The sequence below is a fragment of the Lycorma delicatula genome, chromosome 9, assembly GCF_047948215.1.
Source record: "Lycorma delicatula isolate Av1 chromosome 9, ASM4794821v1, whole genome shotgun sequence".
NCBI classification, from domain to species: Eukaryota; Metazoa; Arthropoda; class Insecta; order Hemiptera; family Fulgoridae; genus Lycorma; species Lycorma delicatula.
In genome coordinates, this window is record NC_134463.1 from 109,656,711 (window position 1) to 109,673,588 (window position 16,878).

Below are 16,878 nucleotides of genomic sequence, written 5' to 3' on the forward strand. Positions count from 1 at the left end.
TGGGGTGGTTGTTTCTTTACAAACCCTACACCTTTTTTCTTACGTGGCTCTTTAATTTCTGGAGGTGAAGAACTGTGATATAATATCCTTCATCAGTAATCTGTTTCTCCTGCCTGGGCAAATATCCATTGATCTTCTGAGAAATTATGAGTTCGTACTGATAGGAGGATACCTTAGTGTTTCTCTAGAGAGGGTTATTATAATACTGTGCTCAGATTAGATTGCCCTTTCTTACTGCCCAGCCCTTATCTTTAATGCTGATCATTCTTTGCTCATGTCGAGTTCTGTAGGTATATAGAGAGGTTAGGTTTACACCAGGCCACTGGTGTATGCACCATTGGTATTACACCTCACAGATCTACATCAGTTCTGCTGGAGGAAAGGGTTCTGTAAATTGACACAAGGGATACTGTTTCCTGTCTAGATGTAGAATAAACCGAAAATTAAAGACAGAAGTACTTAGGGTAAAGACTGTTTATATTTAATTTATAATTGTATTCTAATGTATATTCTAGCCCTCCTTATAATAGAAATAACAACTAATTCTCAAGTTCTATGACACCTGTATTAGACATTTTAACTGTTTAACAGACATCATCCTGTGATGTCAAGATACTCCTCTTATAGGTACACAGTATGGAGAATTTTATACACTACGCATATTCAACCATAGTATATGCTGACAATTGAGCTATAAATTCTAGTATAGTAAAGGAACGTTTCTAATAAATTACTTGTAAGTTAAATTTAAATCAATGTTAGGTAATAGATTAGTTTTATTTAAAATAATTAAATTTAATCACCACCTTTAATCTGAATTTAACTTCTTTTTTTTTGTCTTCAGTTTTCAGTCATTTGACTGGTTTGATGCAGCTCTCCAAGATTCCCTATCTAGTGCTAGTCGTTTCATTTCAGTATACCCTCTACATCCTACATCCCTAACAATTTGTTTTACATATTCCAAACGTGGCCTGCCTACACAATTTTTTCCTTCTACCTGTCCTTCCAATATTAAAGCGACTATTGCAGGATGCCTTAGTATGTGGCCTATAAGTCTGTCTCTTCTTTTAACTATATTTTTCCAAATGCTTCTTTCTTCATCTATTTGTCACAATACCTCTTCATTTGTCACTTTATCCACCCATCTGATTTTTAACATTCTCCTATAGCACCACATTTCAAAAGCTTCTAATCTTTTCTTCTCAGATACTCCGATTGTCCAAGTTTCACTTCCATATAAGAATTTAACTATGAAAATAAAAATGAAAGTTCCATGTTGTGTATAAATAAATATATTGCAAGAGTGTGCATTTAATTTAGAGAGGAGTAAATGTAAAGTTATTCTTAGACATTAGACATCAAACATCATAAAAACTTATTTTATTTTATCATACTAATTATAAACTTTTTCCTTATTCTCCCTCATATAAACTAAATTTTATCACTTTTTCAAGTGCTTACAGTATATTACAATCAGTTCATAAAAATTTTCTTTACTTTATTATTTTATATCCTCTTCAATTTAACGATTATTAATTTCATGCTATTGGTTGTAGTAACATATTTTTGATGACTAAACAAGTTAAAGTGGTTTGTTTACGTGCAAAATTACCGTTTTATATTCTTTAATAATAATTATTCTTCTTTTTCTTGTTGGTTATCTTTAACTTTGTGCTCTTCACTATCAATCTGGCAACAATTCAATATTCATTACATCAATTCATTTATGATTTTATTGATACTTTTTCCTTTGTTTATATTTAACTTTATTCAAACTTTTTTTTTCTGTTTCCTGATGATAAGGTGGTTTGAATCCACCCATAGATACATAATACTCAAGTTAAGAGTTTACTTGTAAAAAAAATTTTACTATTGAATTTTAAATTATAAATAGGTATTAAAAAGTGAAGTGAATACTGATTTTTCTTTTCTACCCAACTATAAAAAGTAAAATTTAGAAATAATTGGTTATTTTTTATTGATTATTATTTTAACTTTTTAAATTAATTTTAATTAAAAATATTTTATAGAAAAAAAATAAATATTTTTTTTTTCTAATGTAGACTGATCAAAATAACTCATTTAGAGAGGGGAAAATTGTTACCTGGACTTTTATAAGTGGAAATGGTAAAGGGGCTTATAAGAAATATAAAAAATAAAATAAATGCATGAATGTGGGTTGGTAGATTTGGGGGGGGGTGGTTGAAAAGGAGTATTATTATGATTTCCTGTGAAAGTTAACGTCAAAAAATTTTGTGGTTATTTAAGGCATAGAAAGTTATACTTTCACCAAGTTTCGTCAAAATTAAATTATTTTTGCGAAAATGAAAAATAAAAAACGAAAATAAAAGAAGATTTTTCACATTTTTCTTAGAAATTTTGAGGTTATGTTAAAAAGTGACCTCTACAAAAGTTGTAGATTTTTGCATGATCTACAACTTTTGTATTGGAAAATATTTTTCAATCCCCGACCCCCCAAAATCACCCCTCAACCATCTCCACTCATTTATTTTTATTAGTTTATTATAAGCCCCTTACCATTTCCACTTATAAAAGTCCAGATAACATTTTTTTTTTCTAAGTGTAATTTAGTTAGACTAATATTGCTAGTAAATGTGGAAAAATTTTAACTGTCAAAATGAAAAGTAAATTTTAATAGATTTAGGCAACAAAATATTACTTTGAAAAAATAATATAAATAAAAGGAAAACAAATAATAGACTTAAGAAAATGAATTTATACAAAAAAGAAAAAAATTAAAGATTACATAATTAAATATTTTGTTAACAGAAGAGTGAAAATGAAATAAAAACGATAGATTAGATATAGCTATGAAAAAACTTAATTGAAAGAAATATTGTTGACCAATACTCAGATTAGAATGTAAAACATTTATATGGAATATGTACTAAGAATAAAAAAGGAAAAAGAAAGCCTGGAATAATATGAAATAAAGCCATGAAAAAAGATTGGAGAAGAATAAATGAACAGCAATAGAAGCTTAATCAAATGATTCAATGTATGAAAGCAAATTGGCCAGACATATCTTAAGAGGAAAAGAGTTATTAAAACAGTACTAAAAGAATCAGTTAAAGGTTCTTTTCTAAAGAAAGAAAAGCTGGAAAAGGGTAAAAATAAATATCATTTAAAAGGAAATGGGAACTGTCAGGAACTCATTAGTTTAGTTACGAGTCTATCTGGCAACTGTGCAATTATCTGCTATCAGTGCAATCTGTGTGCAGTTGACTATCAGATGTCAACTGTGAGGGAGATTTTAATTAAAACATATATACCAAATTTAGTTAACTTATAGTGTTGAGGTAATCAAAATTGATTCACAAGCATCTCAAAATTGAACAGAAGAACAAGAGTTATTACATGAAAAGATAGAAGTGAAAGACATAATATTATAAATTTATAAACGTTTGATTACATGAGTAAGACTAATTAATTATACGGTGATTAATATGAATAATGATTATTGTGTTGTATATAGATAATGTCGCGTAATGAATCTGCACTGATACAAGGGACGTGACACAGAAATGATGATGAAATCACTGATGATGTGAAGAAATCACTAACACAAATGCAACGTTTATTTATTCTTTACTCTACAAGCTAACTGAATACACTAGAGATAAAAATATATCTATAAAAATTAATAAACACCTCTATGTGATAATATTGAAAAAGGAAACTCATATAAAAAATTATAAAACTTGATAATATTTATATCTGAAATTTAATGGGAATATTTTGCATCTAAATTTTCTGCATTGATAAGCCTTCAAACCACTATAAATACATTTTGCTCATCCAACTCCTATGGTCTGTGCTACCAAAAAATATTATTTTAATTTAAAAAATTTTTTTATTTATTTCAAATTTAAATACATCTTGCTAGTTACCAATTCATTAAAATATAAAAATTTTAATTTTTTACAGCCAACTTATTTAATAATTTGTAACTGAAACCTCACTTGATTAGCATAGATTTAACGTTTAGATTTTTAACATAATAACATTAAGATCTAACGTTAATGCTACTACATTAAAGATTTTTTAATATAATCTACTAATAATTACTTAATATTCAGAAAAGACTTAAAACATATTCCTTTGGTAATTATATTACATAAAATGGCCATATGACTTTGTTGTCATATTGCTAAAATATAGCTAAAAGAAGAGACGGATGCTAATACATGTGTATATATATGTGTATATATATATATATATATATATATATACATACAAAATTAAAATACATATATATATGTATATTTTTTTTTTTATATTATATAACCATTTTATTATATATAAAATGGTAATTTCTTGATGCGTTTGGTAATCATTGCAATTACCAATCCAAAAGAATTTGATATTATAAAAGTTTTAATTGGAAGTTTTTTTGTCAAGAAGTATTATCATTGAAAAATTTTTCAAAAATGTTAATTTTTAAATATGTAAAAGTAATATTTTATATAAATTTTTTTTTTCTTATTTTATCCAAACAATTTGAAAGTTGTAACGGGTACTTTTTTTTTCTAAATGAGGTGACAATAATGTTTAGCATTTCAGAGAAAATGTATCACATGTAGGACTAAATATCATGTGAAGTTTTGGGCCAAGCTGGTATGTAGGCATTGTTTGACAACCAGAAGTATGGAACATGTTGACTGATTTATAGACAATTATCAAAAGTATTAACGTATCCAGTTTATTTAATATGATTAATAAACTTTATCTGGTTAATAAATATGATTAGAAGTATGTATGCAAAGACATCAACAGTAATCATCTGTGATGGGAGGATGACTGAGGAGGTTGTGATAAATAGAGGTTGTCCTCTTTTTCCCTCTCTGTTTAATAAATATATAGATGAAATGTGTAGAGAATGGAAGAATGCAGTAAGCCAAGGTATACAAATAAACCCTGATGTATCCATCAATAACATCTTATTTGCGGATTATCAGATAATCCTTCAAAGAACGGAAGATGATTTGCAGAGGGCTGTGTTCTAACTGAGTGGTTTAAGCTCTCAATATAATATGAAGATATCCCTGACAAAAACAAAAGTCATGGCATTTCTGAGAAGGTTTCCTGTTAGATCAAAAATCATTCTAGGAGATAAGATTCTTGAACAGGTGTCTCATTTTAATTACCTAGGCTGCGATATTACTTATAAGAACGATAGATTGTGATAAGAAGATCTCTAGATTTCAAGCCATTTGTGGAACAATAAGAACATTGCACAGGAAGGTGCTGAATGAAACTCAAATGAAGTTTCATAAATTGATGACTGTCCCTACTCTGTTGTAAGGCTCTGAGGGTTGGGTCTTATCAAAGAGACAGCTCAGTAAAATTTAGGCATCAGAAATGAGATACCTGCGTTTGGTAAAGGGGTGCAGTAGACAAGACCGTTTTAGAAACGAGAATATCAAAAGAGAGTTAAATATTCTACCCTTGTGTGACACAATAGTAGAGAACAGGGAGAGGTGGACGGACCATGTTAATAGGATGGTAGACGGAATGTTCCTCCAAGGAAATAATACACTATCGACCAAAAGGCAGAAGAAGCGTGGGATGACCAAAAAAAGCACTGCTAACCTTTTGAAACCGGAACAGGTGAATCACCTATACATGATGGAAGAAGAAGAAGATTAACTTATTCTTGTATTTATATTTATAAATGAGCAATCTTATAATAATCACTTTTTCTTGAAAAATAATATTATCCTGGTAAAATACTGGGGAAATTCCTTTTTATATCTGTGGATTAGCATATCTACCTATTTCTGACATGATTTATGTAATCTGTCTGGCAGCAGAACTATTATCATGTTACCCAACACATTATTTTGGCTTATGAAAAAGAGCCTTATTATGCTTCCATTGTCATTTTTAATAAATTACCATTTTATTTTAAAAGTTCTTCCACCAATTTATTTAAAATAAAATTAAGAGATTTTTTTTATAGAAGCAATAATAATGTTCTATGAATTTTTAAATAATACTATTTTAAATCTTTTAAAAAAAATCTAGATTGTCTACATACCTTTCAACGAGCTCAAATTATTTTTATTAACTCTTTTCTGAATTTAAATTAATTTCTAGTTATTTTTTACATCTACTATCCTTGTGTATTTTACCTTAACATTATTTTATATGACTAGTTTAAATAATTAATGTGGACTTTAATTACATCTATTTTTTATTTTATCATTTACTGAGTATTCTTTGATCTACTCTGATCAAGGTTACGCCACAGTTTTCCTCAATTTATCCAGGTAAAATACTGGAAAATTTCTTTTTTTGTCTGTGGATTAGCGTATTTATGTATTTCTAACACGATCTACATAATTATGCTAATTTTCCCAGAATGATTTGCATCTCATATCAGGTTTTTTAAAGTCATCTTTTTGTGTCATCTAACAAGCAAGCAGCTTGTGAGGCAGCAAATCTCATACAAAGTAAATTACTGTGCATTTAAAAAATTAATATACTGGAACTTTTGAAACAATTTGAAAAAGATTTATATCATATTTTAATTCAGTACATATTTTGATAATTAAAAAATCGTATCATAAATTAAGAGAGAGCGGTTTACAAATTCAGTAAATTGGAATTTTAAAGTATTTAATAATTCAGAAAATATTAAAATATATATATATATTTTTTTAAATTATCAAATATATATAAAATTTTTATTTGGTAAATTTTTATTCTAAGCATGATTAGTTGGATTTATAAATTATTATTTTTTTTATGAGTTAAAATTTATAATTTATTGCTTACCAGAACTGCTGAAAGATAATTATTATATACAAAGATTAAACCAGTTATGAAAACTAGAGCCTGGTTATGTAAATGCATGATTGATAGACTGAAAAGAAATACCTAAAGTAACCTGAAATATTTAACTGTCTGAAATTTATAATAAGTGTTTTCGCTTATTTATCAATTCTAATTTTGATAACACACTTATCTCACTAATAAACATTGGTTCATATAAGAGGTTACTGATAAAAAAAAGCTAAAAATGTGTATTTTTCTTTTATTTTTTTTTAAATTGCCCTACAAGATATTTTATATAGCCTTTTGTACAGGTTAGCGTTATTATCTACTTTTATTTATTTTATAATTACACAATGTTCACTTACAATTTCCATTCATTTTATTGAGAACAGTGATGAGATTCAGTTAATAGCTATTTTCTTATCAATCATATAACTATTATAATTAATTGATATGATACTGTCTGATTATTAATGGTTTGTGAATTTTTCCATTTTTCCTCCTTTTAGGATCTACAAAATAGGTTCAATTATTTATTATATATATATCACTTCTCATCAGTCATTTGAATAGTTTAATATTGTGTTCCTTAACCATTCATCTAAAGTGCATGTACCATGTATATTCTCAATTTACAAAACTATATTTGTTTGTCAATTACATTAAATCCCATTTCATGTTAAGTCCCATTTAGGAATAAGAAAAAAAGTTTTCTGAGAACTACTCTCCACAAATATTTTACATTTACAAAGATTTTCAGTCATATATGGTTTTTCACTAATTCTCTTGTTATTTGATAGTTGATTACTTGTATAAAATATGATTTAAGGGCATTAAAATCATAATTTGATTTTAGGGGAACAAAAATTTTCAGTTAAACTCAGTTATACCTCAGAACTTTCCTACAAAAATATGAAATTTGGTATTGTGATTTCTGTACATAAAATATTGATGCCAGTAAATGTTTAATTTAAATTTTTTTCATAGAGTAAGTAGATTCCCCCTCAAAGGTCAGATTAGTTCTTCAACTCGGCAATTTTTTCTCTTTTTATAAAATTCGATCAAAAATTTCTCTATTCTGAGCCCTCTTCAAACTGAAGCATTATAAATTTATAACATATAATTAATTTTCTTATGCTAACACTAATGTTCACAATCATCTATTATCATTTACTTTTTATTCGATTGTTTTATTTTTATTTTTATGTAATACTGAATATTTTTATTTATTGGGTTATTCTCCTTATTAGAAGAAGGAATCTGCATGACTGGAGAATTAGGGAGGACAAAGATAGTCATGCTTGTTATTTCATTACTTGTTTTACTTCAAAAACATCTGCACATTTTACTGAAAGAATTATATGGATTACTGTATGTTAATCATTATACGGAAAATGAAAATTAACATTAGTTAATTTTAATGATAGTTCTATCATGAGTAACTTCAAGACTACACATTTACCGGTACAATTACATTTCACTAATAAATTGCTAATGACTTTAATTATTGATGTAACTCTAAATAAAAACAATAAAAAAAAAAAATTAATGGAATATATTTAAAATTTTTAATAACTAAATTTTGAAACTCTATTTTAGGTTTATAGAACGTTCTAAAAATGTTGTTTACTTATTAAAGTAATAAAAAAAAAAATTGTATTATTCTAATGCAACTAATATAGTGAATGAAAAACAATTTAATTAATTTATTGCAAACAATTTTTTTAAAACTGGTATATTTTAAATGATCAAATCTAGATTTATCAAATAAAATATATTTCTTTAATATTGAAAAAAAAAGCTGTTTAACTAATCCTACTCAACTTGATATATGAAAAATTAATCCATAAAGTTTAATTCAAAGAAATAGTTCCTATTATTACATCAAAGAAAGCTAAGTTTCAATCTTGATGTTCATTTAATAAATCCATTTCACTTAGAAAAAACATTAAAATAATACCCCTTACTTTACCACTAGCATTTTTATATACTGCCAGTTATTTAGGAAAAAGATTTACTAGTATGTGTCTTATTTGTGACATCCATTAAATTTTTATTTTATTTTAAAAAACTAAGAATAAATTTTATGAAACATAGGTAATGTGTACGTGTTTTTTAACAAAATTAAAAAAAATACATTATGTGATAAATACAGGAAATAATATATAAAATTATATTCAAAAACAAATTTTGGAAATTTAACATGATGCCAAAAATGTTGATTGTTGTCTTACATACAACAATACTTGATTATGAGTTATTAATGGAAGAAGAAATTTTTTACTATGCATGGGGTGAAGAATGAAGTAGAAGAAGTTGAAAGTAATGATAAAGAGGCACAAGATCAACCCAGTATGTCACATGATTCCATTCTGAATGACATGAAGATTATTCATTTGTTATAAACACTGATAAATTAGGAATATGAGCATTGTTATCAAACTGCAATTTAATTTGAACTTTGATTTATTTTTTGTGAATCATATTTACTTTTTTTTATATGACTAATCTATTATGAATGTTATAAATTTGTGGAGCAGACAACCAATACAATAAATAGATATTTCTGTCAACAGGTTATAATTATTATAATCAACATCATTAATTGATATTAATAATAATAATAATTTAATAACATTAGTATTTATTTTATAACTAGTTCATTATTTTTCTTTTAATATTATTGCAGTGTAGAGCATTTATTTATAGGAAGACCTAGAAGGTTATTTCTGTCTTACTGCAAAAACCAAAACTTTGCCGTGAATTGACCTGGAGACCTTTATTTTAGCAGTCAATGATGCCACTGGGGTACCATCTAACGTATTTAAATTACCTTTTTTTTTCTTAAAATATTTTCAAATTCTTAAAAAATGAAAATGTCACGCACCATATTTTGAATGTAGGATTTATCTTTTTATCTGAACAGATAACTATCAGGTATTCATTTATTGGGAACTCATATGTAGTACACAGTAAGATAGGAGCATATAAGAACTGGTAAACCAAGTCTTATTCAGCTTTTAGAGAATTGAATAAAATTATAAAATGCATGCTTTTGATAATATTACTTTACAATTAAATTTCATGAATGCATATGTTCAGTACTTAACCATTGTAGAAATGTTTTTTTTATTTTTTAAACATTATGATGAAATGTGATAACATTTTAAAATAATAAACGTTATATAAAACAAAACTGTTTACCAATAAAATCATTAATATACATATCCTATGTAATCCAGTACTTGTGTACATTGATATAACCAATTTCTACATTAAAATACAAGTACAAGAAATCATCAACATACCATACTCGTGTGTGTTACTAAAAACCAGCCGTATGCCAATGATATCATAACCTTAATACAAGCCATAACAAAACAGAATTACCTCATATAACAAATACAAAACTCAACCAGGCTTATCAATAATTTGGGCCATTTCTAATAAAATGTTTATACAAAATTTCTAAAACACTCAGTATTACACAAGAAAACCATACTAATAAAATACTGATCTGGCATCACTGTGTTGATGACATCATACTCATACTGTACAAAGGAATTGTAATACAATGTTACATGTTATTCATTTCTATCAACAAAACACACGAAAATTTACACTTCACTGCAAAATATGAACATAAAATTCAGTCAACTTAATTATTGTTAACATTTCTAAAACAAATAATAAACATAACTTTAAAATTTACAGAAGACTTGCAGTAACTGTCAGTCACAACACATTAACCACCTCACACAGCAATGTATATATATATATATTTATATACATTAATAATATATACATTATATATATATATCCTTACTAATATTATAAATGTGAATGTGAGTTAGTTTGTTTGTTATGATTTCATGCAGAAACTACTAAACCGATCATCATGAAACTTCGTACACATATTCTCAAAGGTATTGCAAAGGACATAGGACATTTTTTAGTAAAAAAAAACAATATTTTTTCAGGAGGTTAAAAAAATTTATATTGGTAGGTATGATCATCCGACAAAAAATTTGACCAATAAAACCTTCTTCTTCTACAAACAAAAAATCTAGAATGAATGGAATTTTTCTGTCTCACTTTTACTTTGAAAACAGATCACTGATCTGTTTTCAAAGTACCAGCAGCTAACCCTTTCCTGCAACCTCAAAAGTGTGAGCAGTAAAATCATTTATTGCTCACACTTTTTCCAGTCATTGTCTTCCCTTTTTCCTAGTGGGTGGGCTTGATTCACTACCATTTGTTTTCCTGTTTAGCCTAAAGGAATCATCGTCGGGTATTACTTCAGAGGATGACATCTATGAGTGAGTGTATGTGAAGTGTAATCTTGTGTATGTATATATGTGTGTATGTGTGTGTGTGTGCTTTGTATCCTTGTTTGCTGGGATACTGTGGAACTGGTGAATAGTAATAGTACTCATTAGAATTACAGGCAAAAACAAATTTAAAACGTACCTAATGAAAGGAAATATGACTCTTAATATATCAACCAATAATCACACAAAATTGTAATACGTGAAAAAACTATTTCTGTATTGTTTTCAAAATAGTAAACACAAAGCACATATTGATAAACACTGCAATCTAGAATTATACAAATTGAAGTACAATGATTGTAGTAATATTGTATTAGATTTCCTGATTATTAGTAATTTCCTGATTTACATATATACATTTCCTTCCATATTCAAGGAACACAAATTGCTACAGCATAATAAAATTACAATCATATATAACATCACAAAAATATCACATTAAACAAACACAAAATACGTAAATAATATTATTCAATTACATCTTTAAGGAATTTCCTAACTTTTTAAGGTGGGGACAATTAACAATAGCACTAACAAAACTGAAGAAGATCCTGTAAATTAGTTCCAAAAAAATCCTGTGGAAGAAATGTTCCAGTATGTTGAAACTGAATAATTTAATATTTATGAAGTTTAAAGATTTTTATTTATTATCTTTAACAGAAATATATTATGAGTAAGGTCAAAAGATAAAATAATTTTTAATTGTGAAAATAATTAATAGTTAATTTGCAGTTTAAATTATTTGCAATTTTTTTTAGCAATTTAAGTAATCTCAATCAAAGATATCTTATTTTTATTCACTTTAGGACAGATTTTAACAATCTACAAATTATATTTTTCTGTGTTACTGTTAGCCTAATGCTTCTGTGCAGTGCACTGAAGAAAAGATAATATTGGTTATGAAATTCAAACCTGCTTCTTACAAGTGGATTGGTGCAATGATATAAAATACATATCCATTAAATTAATCTATATGAATGACTTATCTCACTCATTCACTGATGTTGATTGCACAATGTTCAGCTTCAGTTAATACTTTGGCAAATAAATTAAAGATGTTCTAATGTAATAACAACTCCACTACTAACTAAATCTGATACTCATTTTACCAAAAAAATTATATTTATAAATGTTGTAAATCAATAAATTTTTCTTTGTATGTTTTTGGAAAAAATATAGTCTGTAATAAAATAACTATTAAAATATAAAGTATTAAAATAACTATTACAATATTAAGAAATAAAAAATATTATTACTGACTTCCTTATTTTTTGTAATTAGTTTATATTGGCAAAGAAGATAATAATAATTAAATACTCATATAATTAGATTTAAAAAAAATATTAAAATGTTTTCTTGCAAAAAGTTTATTATATTTAAATTTACAAGTTCATTTTAAGTTAAACTTTAAATTTACAGTTCATGATTGCTTTCATTAAAAAGTAAACCTAAAGCTACTGTTACTTGATACGAGTGTTTTTTTGCACACTTGAAATCTGTTAAGCACCATGATTCATATTTTATAAAACACTGTCCCACTTATTTATGATGTATAATAAAATATATTATTACGAAAAAAAACTGGCAACACAGTCAGAGCACTCTCCCATCATGCGGCTACTTATAAATAAAATATTATTAATGTATTCATGACATATTGAAAAAATTCCACGTCGCAATTACAAGATAATAATATTGGGTTAAGGTTAAAAAAACTGAAAATTTTTAATTTGGTATTATTAAAAATAAAAGCTTTTCAATAACTTTAAATATTAATATTTTTTTCAGTGCCCTTGAATATATATAAATTGATACCTCACACGACCATAATTGTTATTTTTTGCATAAAACCCAAAGTGGGAGTCAAAGTTAAATTTTATGTATATATATATATATTTTTTTTTTTTAAAGCAGTCTTGATTACAATAAAAAAGGAAAAATGTTAAAAGATGCGACTTATGGTTAGGTTTGCCATTTTGCAGAGTTTGGGGCACCTTATTTAGTAAAGATGTGTAATTAGACAACAGTAGAAAAACCATAATGAAAAACAGCCATCACAGTGATCACAACAAAGCTTCAAAGTTTAAAGCATTTTTAGGAATGGAGGTGCTACTGGAAAAATTTTTTTTGGAAATTTTTTTTTTAATTGTTAACAAATGTGCCTAAGAAAAATATGACCTTGATTAGGTAAAATCTCAAGATACTGAGGGTGACCTTAGTCTACAGCCTCATCTTCTTGACCTTTTAAGTTGAAAATTTAATGGCATCAAAGCCCAATATATAGAAGTAATCTGACAAAGTTTGGTCAAAATCGGTCCAGTAGTTCTGGAGATATAAGGAGATTTAGAAGCCAACACCAAACACACACACATATAAATGAACATTAACATCCGGAAAATAATTCCATCTTCTGGTTTTTTTTAATTTTTTTTGGTTTTATTATGTGTCAAAACATCAAGATCTGGTGAAAACTACATATCCCCAAATTGGATCGATTACAATAATTTCCTTTACAGAGCTACAGCTCTGTAATAACACTATGTACACGGGAAAGTAAAAATAAAATTTAAAAAAAATCTTATATTTTTTTTCTTTTGTTTATCAAAGACTCCTCCACCCTTTTTCAGTTGGAATGATAGATAAACAATTTCCCTACTATCACAATTCTTGCTTTAATTTATAAATCTTAAAACATTTACATTCAATATCATAATTTAATGAAGACTATTGAAATATGTATGAAAAATTAAACTAAATGAAATATTAATTTTTTGTTCTGTGGTTGGTAAACTATAATTACAACTAATTACCATATTTTTATGGTTATTTTTAATTAAAAAGTTTGATCAGTAATTTTATTTATTCACAGTTAATGATATTAATTTTAATTGCTAGAAATATATACACGCCAAGCTAGAAATAAAATCATAGATCATGAGAAGTTAACTTACTGAATAACATGATCATTTAAAAATCTAAATGACTGACTTTCAAGTTAATTAAACTTGCTATTAAAGACCTTTTGGAGCTAATTATTATCTTCTTCTTCAGTAAATTATTTTTCAGAACTATTGCCAATAGGTCCCATTTTAAGAAACTCCCCCTTAAAGATTTAATTTAATAATATATTTAATCTATTGTGTTTATTCGTTTAATATGTTGGCATTTATGGTTTTTACATGCTACATATGAAATTTATATGTTTTTCTATGTTTGGTTTGTAAAATTTGATGTTGGTGTGAATTGTCAAATGTGCAGTATCTGCAGATGAATAATCATTTAGCCTGAGAGATGTATGTGGGGTGGTTGAAATATAATGAACAGCTGCTCATAACTTGCAAAAGATTTAAGGAAAAAACAATAACTCAAAAGTCTGGTGAATATGGAGAATGTGATATAGGTTGACATTTCAAGCTCGCAAGAGTGATAGTGGTTGCACTCAGTGTGTGTGGCTGAGCTTTATTGTGTTGTAGAATTATTGGCTGTGTGAACTGTAAACGCAACACATATTTCCTAAGATTTTTCTATCTTGTTGATATATTACTCAAAATTTACAGTTGATTTAGCTTCCAGGTAGTTATTCACATACATATGTTTGGAATCTTAAAACACTATCAAAACTATTTTTTAGAGTGTTGTGTTTTGAACTTTTTTGATAATGGTGAACTACCATATAGTATTCCATGCTCTGCCAGTTTTCCTCTGGGTCATGATGATACACCTGAGTTTCGTCTCCCATTATAATAATAAAAAGGAAGTTATCTCCCTTGTTACAGTAATGTTTCGGAAGCTGTTCACAACATTCCTTTCTGTTGTTTTGTTTATTTCTCTGTGTTTGCATGGCTTCCAATGCAAATTAATTTTACAGTAGTACAGTTGTGCAGATAATGTACTCATTTTGTTTTTATATGCCTACCTAGGTGGCAATGCATTGTTGCGTGATGCGACGGTCATTTTGAATTAATTCATCCATCTTCTTTAGGTGATTCTCATCAGTCCAGAAATTGGTCGACCTCAGCATGGTTTATCCTCAGTGTTTCCAGCTGCTGATACGAAAACTTTTATTGCCACCTATTCATAGTACTTCATTCAAAATATTGATTATGGTTCATCACCATAAATGGCTTTTAGAAGACAATGAATGTCACCCGTCTTCATTTATTCTGGTGTTAAAAATTCAATTACTGCATATTGTTTTAAATGTGTTGACATAGCAGCTTGAAAATGAGAGAATGTGTGTCAACAAGTTTTTGAATCTTGCTAGTAGTGTAATGAAACTAAAGATGGCAGCACTTATCACTTAGTGCAAAAATTTGTTCTTCATTAGATCCCAGTGTACATTACATTTCAATCGCCCCTCATAGTATTTGGTCCAATCACTGAAGTTTAATTTTTATATCCTGTCTGAGTTGTGATGAAAAATCAACTCAGCATTTCTAATTGTACCGAGTGGAATTCAACATACCCCTAAAGTTAATGAAAAATATGAGTTAGGATATGTGTTTAGAACATACGGTATTTTCGTTTGAGTCGGTTGGCAACAGTTTTTTGCGACGTCACACACTCTGAGTAAAAGACAGTTGGGCTAAAATTGCTGACACGAGTAATCGAGGACTGGTTAGTGACAAGTATACGGGTTTCATGAACGACAACATACGAATCAAACAATGAAGCTAAATAATGATATGTTTCGGCAACGCTTTAATAAGCGTCCACCACGAAAAGCAACAATGTTGGCTTGAAAAAACGTGCTTATGAATTAGGCAGTGTTTAAGATAGGCCGAAAGTTAACGCGGTTAGAAACATTTGTTGTTGTTGCAGTTTCCATTGAACAATCTCCAATAAAATAAACTCGTAAACGATCGGCTGAACTTCGTTTATCGTTTACAATTCAAGACCATACGAAAAGGACTTGAAAGTTAGCCCATTTCGTCCGATGTTTATCAATGAACTCTCAGATGTAGACATGGAACGTTGCGCTGCATTCTGCCAGGCTTTATTAAAAAAATTTCCCGCTGCAGTGCACCGTGGAAGCAGGCTTTTTACTGACGAATGTACAATTTATCGCAGTTCGCGTGCCAGAAATGTGTTTTTTTGAGCGAAAGAAAATCTTTATAACGTGACAGAGTTGGAAATAAATCCACCGCATGTGTGATTTGGGCTGGAATGACAGCTCGTCATTTATTTGATCCTTATTTTTTTTACGGGTCAGTGAATGCACAAACTTATTTGGAGATATTGGAAGCATAGTTAGTACCATAGCTTCAAGAGAAAGATCTCGTAGAACGAGTATGGTTGCAGCACGATGGAGCACCTGCATATTTTGCCTATCAGTCCGCGCGGTTCAGGTATGAGAGTTTACGTTGGTGTATCCAAATATTTCATTTTCTTTACAACTTCTGAAAATAGGCTGTACTGTATAACTTTTGGACCACTCTGTAGAATTAAATTATGTTATTCATAAATAAATAAATCTAAATAGTGATTTTAATTTTTATGCAGGTGTTAAATGGATCTTGCCTGCTGTGTCATATTAAAATTTGAAAATAATAAATACAGTGAAATAAAGGTAAAGAAAGCATGTGAAGGCAATAAATAAACAAAATGGCAACCTCTACTGCAGATGGAAAATGTCTTCATCCTTCATCATTAGGTTCTCAGTTCAAATCCCAGTCAGACATGGCATTATTCATATACTATGAATGTTCATATAACATTTCCTGAATAGAATGGTTTCAGGAAACGT

General features: G+C 27.9%; 2 protein-coding genes across 4 annotated transcripts in view; one reads left to right on the forward strand and one right to left on the reverse strand.

Moving 5' to 3' along the window:
* Positions 1-6,959, reverse strand: part of LOC142330511 (vanin-like protein 1) — a 69,313-nt gene extending 62,354 nt beyond the window's left edge. For all 3 annotated transcript variants that reach the window (XM_075375830.1, XM_075375831.1, XM_075375829.1), the window contains exon 1: positions 6,802-6,959. In XM_075375830.1, coding sequence (XP_075231945.1) covers positions 6,802-6,879 — 78 coding nt within the window. In that variant the 5' untranslated portion in view covers positions 6,880-6,959. The remainder of the gene's footprint in view (positions 1-6,801) is intronic.
* Positions 1-16,878, forward strand: part of LOC142330729 (uncharacterized) — a 315,974-nt gene that overhangs the window by 245,730 nt on the left and 53,366 nt on the right. The window lies entirely within an intron of this gene.